The sequence below is a fragment of the Bubalus bubalis genome, chromosome 14 (genome assembly GCF_019923935.1).
Source record: "Bubalus bubalis isolate 160015118507 breed Murrah chromosome 14, NDDB_SH_1, whole genome shotgun sequence".
NCBI classification, from domain to species: domain Eukaryota; kingdom Metazoa; phylum Chordata; class Mammalia; order Artiodactyla; family Bovidae; genus Bubalus; species Bubalus bubalis.
This window is the reverse complement of record NC_059170.1, coordinates 19,468,163-19,475,108: the sequence shown is the minus strand read 5'-3', so window position 1 is coordinate 19,475,108 and position 6,946 is coordinate 19,468,163. Positions and strand designations below refer to the sequence as shown.

At 44.3% G+C, this 6,946-nt stretch overlaps 1 protein-coding gene across 3 annotated transcripts in view; it reads left to right on the top strand.

Annotated features, from left to right (window-relative positions):
* Positions 1–1,455: 1,455 nt before the first annotated feature.
* The window catches only part of ACSS2 (acyl-CoA synthetase short chain family member 2), a 46,071-nt gene continuing 40,580 nt past the window's right edge, over positions 1,456–6,946 (top strand). The window contains exon 1 of one of the 3 annotated variants that reach the window (XM_044927710.2): positions 1,456–1,713. In XM_044927710.2, the coding sequence (XP_044783645.2) occupies positions 1,536–1,713 (178 nt within the window). In that variant the 5' untranslated portion in view covers positions 1,456–1,535. The remainder of the gene's footprint in view (positions 1,714–6,946) is intronic. The other 2 variants (XM_006048084.4, XM_006048085.4) reach the window with 2 other exon arrangements.

Below are 6,946 nucleotides of genomic sequence, written 5' to 3'. Positions count from 1 at the left end.
AGTTGAAACTCCAATACTTTGGCCACCTGATGCAAAGAACTTACTCCTTAGAAAAGACCCTGATGCTGGGAAAGACTGAAGGCAGGAGGAGAAGGGGACGACAGAGGGTGAGATGGTTGGATGGCATCACCGACTCAGTGAACATGAGTTTGAGCAAGCTCCAGGAGTTGGTGGTGGACAGAGAGGTCTGGCATGCTGTAGTCCATGGGGTTGCAAAGAGTTGGACATGACTGAGCGACTGAACTGAACTGAACTGAACTGAATTTAGGATGTGCTGGGCATGAGATTAGTTGGACAAAGAACAAGAGAGCAGGTGGGAAGGGAGGCTGGGCCAGATGGGGTTCTGTATAGGCTTCAGGAAGTGGGGGCTGCCTGCTTCCGGGCCTCAGAATCACTCTTGGATTTAGGTACTTGAGGATCCTTCCTGACTTGATGGCTGTTCTGTAAATGGATGGGTGGGAGTGGGCCCTTCTTGGTGGTGAGTACAGAGAGATGGAGAGTCCCGGCTGGTCCCTCCTTTCTGGAGTGGAAGGGGTAGAGGGAAGCTGGAGGTATTTGAGCCCAGGTGTCTCTTGCTGAAGTAAGAGACTGGGAAGGAAACAAGGGTGTGATTTATTCCTTCTATTTGCCTAGACTTTATTTCACAAGACTTAGCTTCAGCCAGATAAGGTGGTAAAAACTTCTGGAGGCAGGAGACCTAGGTTTGGCCCAAGTTACGGTCCTTTTTTCTGGGACTTTGTACAAAGTCCTCCCTTTCCCTGAGTCTACAATTTATGCAATGAAATGGGTTTATTAGCAAAGATTTGAGGCGCCTCCTAGTCTTAATTTAATGAATCTTTGCATTTTAGGTCTGGATGGAAATTTGTGGAGGCAGGGAAAGTAAAGAACTCTCCTCAAGAGTGGAAGAAAATCTGAGTTTCCTCAGGATGGCGGTTAGTTCCCAGAGGGCAAGTGTGTCACCCGGAAAGGACCCTACTCCACCTGGCCTTTCCACTCGGTGGGGTGACAGGCTTGTGCAATCAGATCGCGGGGCCGCTCCTCGATGGGCCTGACCAAACTCCGTTCGTTCATTAGCCCAGCTCTTTCCTGCTCAGGCCCCGCCCTAACTCAACTCTGCATCTGTAACTCCAAGACCCCACCCCACCCTGGTCACTCCATGGTCCTGCCTCCTCTCCTGTCACATCCAGCCTCGCCACTCCCGGTCACTCCACGGGCCCACCCTCTCGCCTGTCACGCCTGGCCCCTCCCCCTTCTGCTTTCCCGCTGCGGCTCCACCCCTTCCGCAAGTAAGCTCCGCCCCATGCCCCTAGCAATGCTCAACTTTGGCCTATGGGTTTCTTTGCTAGCCCTGGTCCCAACACCACCAGGCACGGCTCCGCCCCTCTGGGCCTCTCCCCCTTGCACCTGCCTAAGCCCCGCCCCTGCCACCAGGCCCCGCCCCTGCCACCAGGCCCCGCCCCTCGGTCGGCCTGTTTTCCGCGCCTGGGCGCCGGCTGCTACCGCCAAGGCGGCTACTGTGTTCCGAACTTGAGGTGATGGGACTTCCCGAAGAGCGGAGCCGGAGCGGCAGCGGGAGCGGGGCCCGGGAGGAGGTTGGAGCCCGGAGCCCGACACGGAGCTGGTCTCCGCCGCCCGAGGTCAGCCGTTCGGCGCATGTCCCCTCGCTGCAGCGCTACCGCGAGCTGCACCGGCGCTCCTTGGAGGAGCCGAGAGGTGAGGCAGGGCCCGGGCGGGCCTGAGGGACGTCAGCTAGGAGAGAAGTGGGGGTTCACAGGAGAGGGAGGAATTGGGGGTGTTCCGTCGGGAAATGGAAGTTCCGTGAGGAGATGGAGGTTCCCTTGGGAAATTGGGGAGTCGGTAAGGAGATAAAGGTTCTGTGATGGAAGAATAGCGGTTCTTTAAGGAGATGGATCTGGAAGGAGGGGGTTCTCTGAGGCGAAGGAGGAAATGTTCTGTAGGAAATGAGCGTCTCCTAGGAGTTGGGGGGTTCATTTGCGACTTGGGGGTTTCGCAGGTTCTGTGAACGTCTGAAAGAGTGAAAATGTCCTGAAAAGAGAGTTCCTCATATGAAGAGTCGGGTTCTTAGGGGCCAGGAGCGCCTTGAAGGCAGGCGGGCCACGAAGAGAACTTTCTTTACCGCTTTTCAGCCCAGCTCAGCCCGTGCCTCCTGACAACTTTCGCCTGTGAGTTAGTCTCCACTGCTGAGGGGCACTCGAGTCCCATCCTGGCATCCCCAAGTTAGTAATGGAGATCTATTTTTAGTATTTCAGAAATCCCGATGGAGACTACCATGTAAAACTGAACAAGTCACTAAAATATTGTCTTTAAAATAAAAAAATTAGGGTTGGGATTGTAATAACTCCGTAATTCTGATAGGTAGTGCCATGTCTTTGAGACTCAAGCTGCGTAAGGGGATGTAGCTGAATTGGGAGGCGGCATGATGCTGGCAGTGGGACATGCATGAACAATCTGGATTTAGATCTTGGCTCTGCCACTCATTTGCTCTTTGGTCTTGAGATTTTAAAACCTGTCTGAAATTCCTTTTCTTTATCTATAAAATAGAGGTAATAAGACCTGCCTCGAAGATTTGTTTGAGGGCTAAAATGAGTAGTAAGTGAAGTGTGCATTATAGAGTGCCTGATGCACAGCAGCGTTCACTAAATAGTGGTTAGTTTGATAACCATAAGAGCAATGTGGATGAAGCCACTATTGAGTAAGCAAGATAAGATTAAATCAGGTGTAGAGCCGTTGATTGCTGCAGGCAATGTCCAAGTTTTAGTGCTCAGACCTCTTTTTTTTTTTTAGGTGTTCTTATAGATATTTGTTGACTAAATTTGTCTATGTAGACCACCCCTTAGACAAATATTACACTTAATCTTTTAATTGATTCTTGTGGCTGGTAATTCTTTCCTTGTCAAGTTCCTACTCTTTACAAAAGATTTCATAGTAGGCTTCCTTTAATAGGGAAATGAGCCAATATCTTTAAATAAAAACACAATCACATGGAAGTTTCATAAAATACAACACACACCTGTATCCACCAACTATCCTAGAATTCTGACTTCTTGGGATAGCACTGAATTTTTGTTGGGATTCTCTAGGAATAAAATATAAAGGCCAATTCATATACTGGCTCTAAAGCAATATCATCATATCTTCATCTTTCCAATGGAGACTTCCTAGTTGGCTCTTAGAGAGGTGATCTTATCTATAGACTCACTTCCTAATCAGAGTTCACTTTCAGATTAGATAACCCAAGCTTGTTTCCTTTTCTTTCTTTCTTTTTAAAATTGAAGTATAGTTGATTTATAATGTGTTTGTTTCAGGTATACAGTTCAATTATTTACACATATGTCCATATTCTGGAGAAGGCAATGGCACCCCACTCCAGTACTCTTGCCTGGAGAATCCCAGGGACGGCGGAGCCTTGTGGGCTGCCGTCTACAGGGTCACACAGAGTTGGACACGACTGAAGTGACTTAGCAGCAGCATGTCCATATTCAGACTCTTCCTTTATAGGTTATTACAAAACAGAGTATAGTCCCCTGTGCTATACAGTAGGTTCTTGTTGGTTATCTATTTTATATATATTAGTGTTTGTGTGTGTGTGTGCATGTGCTAAGTTGCTTCAGTTGTGTCTGACTCTTTGTGACCCTATGGACTATAGCCTGCCAGGTTCCTCTGTCCATGGGATTCTTCAGGCAAGAATACTGGAATGGGTTGCCATTTCCTCCCGCAGGAGATCTTCCTGACCCAGGGATTGAACCTGCATCTCCTGCATCTACTGTATTGGCAGGCGGGTTCTTTACCACTAGAGCTACCTGGGAAGCCCAGTGCTGTGTATGTGTTAACCCCAAACTTCTAATTTACCCCTCCCCTCCTACCTCAGGCCTCTTTTCACTTCTCTTCCCTCTCTATATTTTTTCCTGTCATGAGTTCATGTTTCCCATGTTTTCATTTTTTTAAATTAAGGTAACATTATTTAAGCTCCCTGTATACAATATTGTATTTCTACTTCTGTGTACACTATGGTGTGATCACCACCAAAAATTTAGTTTCCACCCATCACCATACAATTACCCTCTTTACTCATTTTACCCTCCCCACTTCACCTCTGGTAACCAGTAATCTGTTCTCTGTATGTGTGTTTGTTTTGTTTAGTTTGGTTGTTCATTTATTTTGTTTTTTACATTGCACATATGAGTGAAAGCATATGGTATTTGTCTTTGACTCTGTCTGAAATTGTTAGTTTTCATTCTTTTTATGGTTGAGTAATATTCATATTACTTCCCTGATGGCTCAGACAATAAAGAATCTGCCTGCAATGCAGGAGACCCAGGTTCAATATCCAGGTCAGGAAGATCCTCTGGAGAAGGGAATGGCAACCCACTCCAGTATTCCTGCCTGGAGAATCCTTTGGACAGAAGAGTTTGGTGGGCTACAGTCCATAGGGTCACAGAGAGTTGGAGACTTGGAGACTGACACTTTTTTGACTTTAATATTTGTATATCTATATGCTGCTGCTGCTAAGTTGCTTCAGTTGTGTCCGACTCTGTGTGACCCCATAGATGGCAGCCCACCAAACTCCCCCATCCCTGGGATTCTCCAGGCAAGAACACTGGAGTGGGTTGCCATTTCCTTCTCCAATGCAGAAAAGTGAAAGTGAAGTTGCTCAGTCGTGTCCGACTCCTAGCAACCCCATGGACTTGCAGCCTACCAGGCTCCTCCGTCCATAGGATTTTCCAGGCAAGAGTACTGGAGTGGGGTGCCATTGCCTTCTCCATATATCTATATAGGTAAATACATATCTCTATATATCACATCTTCTTTATCATTCATTTATCAGTGGACACTTAGGTTACTTCCATGTCTTGGCTATTCACTGTAAACATAATAAATATAGGAGTGCATATATCTTTTCAAAATAGTGTTTCTGTTTTCTTGAGAAAAAGACTCAGAAGTGGAATTGCTGGATCATATAATAGTTCTGTTCTTAATTTTTTGAGAAATTGCTATACTCCAAAGTGGCTGCAACAGTGTGCATTCCCAACAAAAATGTATGAAGGCTCCATCTCTTCACATCTTTTTCAACACTTGTTTCTTGCCTTTTTGATAATAGCCATTCAGACATGTGTGAGGTGATATACCATTGTGGCTTTGACTTGCATTTTCCTAATAACAAGTCGTATTGAACATCTTTTCATGTATCTGTTGGCTATCAGTATGTCTTTGGAAAAATGTCTATTCAGCACCTCTGATCACTTTTTAATTGGGTTGCTTGTTATTTTGTTGTTGAGTTGTATGCGTTCTTTATGTATTTTGAATGCTAACCCTTTATCCAATATATGATTTGCAAATACCTTCTCCCCAATGATGAGCTGTTACTGTCACAGTAACTTTTTGTGTATACTTAGCTTTGTATCCAGGATCTCACTTATGCTCTAGTCTCAAATTGCATAGGTCTGTAGAGCATTTTATTCACATATCATGATGTTATACCGTATTTAACATTACTGTGAGTCAGATTTACCAATTTTCCCTTCCAAATCTGCTCTTCTTCCTAATGTTCTAATCCCTGCCAGTGGCACTATCCCAAATCTTATCTATCTGTATATCTTATTTATTCATATGTTGCTAACTGCTTGCTGGGCACAAATTCTGTTTGTTTGATGTAGAGACTATTATCCCCATTTTTCAGAAAAGGAAACTGACACTTAGAGAGGTTAACTAAATTGAACAATGTCACAGAGGTACTTAGCGGTGGAGCTGAGATTTGAACCAACATAGTTTTGACTGCAGAATCTATACTCCCAGTAGCTATGCTAGGCCTCTTCCCTGATCCACAGTCTGCCTTTTATGAAATTCTATCAAATACTCTTTCCAAATATCTCTTAGGTTACCTTTTCTTCCATTTCCATAGACCCTTTTAATTCAAGGGAGCAGCCTTCTAATTGGTTCTCTCTCCCCTAGTCTCACTCATCTCCATTATTTCTGGTATATTTAGAATTATCTAAACACTATTAGACTGGTATGGAAATAGTGCTTTCATATGTCACTTCAAAAACTTTCAATGGTTCCCTATTTCCTACAGTTTAAAGTGAAAATTCTGCCTTTCTTTCAGAATCTCTGGATAACTAGCCTACCCCACCTTTCTATTCTTATCTTCTGATACTCCCTACCACATGCCCCTCATTCTACAACAGACCATTCTTGTTGATATGCTGTATACACAAAAGTCCCTTTCCCATCACCATGGCTTTGCCCATTCCCTTCTGTTCCTCTCTACCTAATCAAACTTCACCAGTTCCACAGAGCATTTCCTGATCATGCCAGTCCATTTTTATCTTTTCTAAACTTCAGTACTTAGAACATGTGCCAAAGAACCATCCAGAATTCAACAGCTCCACCATAAAAAAATAAAAGCAAGAACTAAATGATTATGCATTTCCCTGATATTCCAGTGGTTAAGATTCCACGCTTCCACTGTAGGGGGCACGAGTTCGATCCCTGGTCATGGAACCACACTGCCTGTGGCCTGGCGGGCCAGAAAACAAAACAAAACTAAGTGATTATAAAACTCAGATTTCTTTACTTCTTGTTGATGGACATAAATGTGGTTCATATATGGTTTTACATAATCTGTGCCTACTACTGTCACTTAAAATGTATTTTTTTGAGTATACACATATTAAATGTAGTTATAACAACATGGAACTTAGAGTTAGATCTTATTTTTTATTCAGGTTACTAGCTGTGTGATTCTTGGGAGAGTTTCCTATGTGTCCTGAGCTTCAGTTTTCTCATGTATTAAAATCAAGATCATCAGAGGGCCATATAAAGATTAAATGAGATTAGCTCAATCCTTGGACATTAATGGCATTCATTAAAATGCCAGTTCCCATTTGTTCTCTCATTAATGGCCATTTAGAACCCTATTGTATCACTA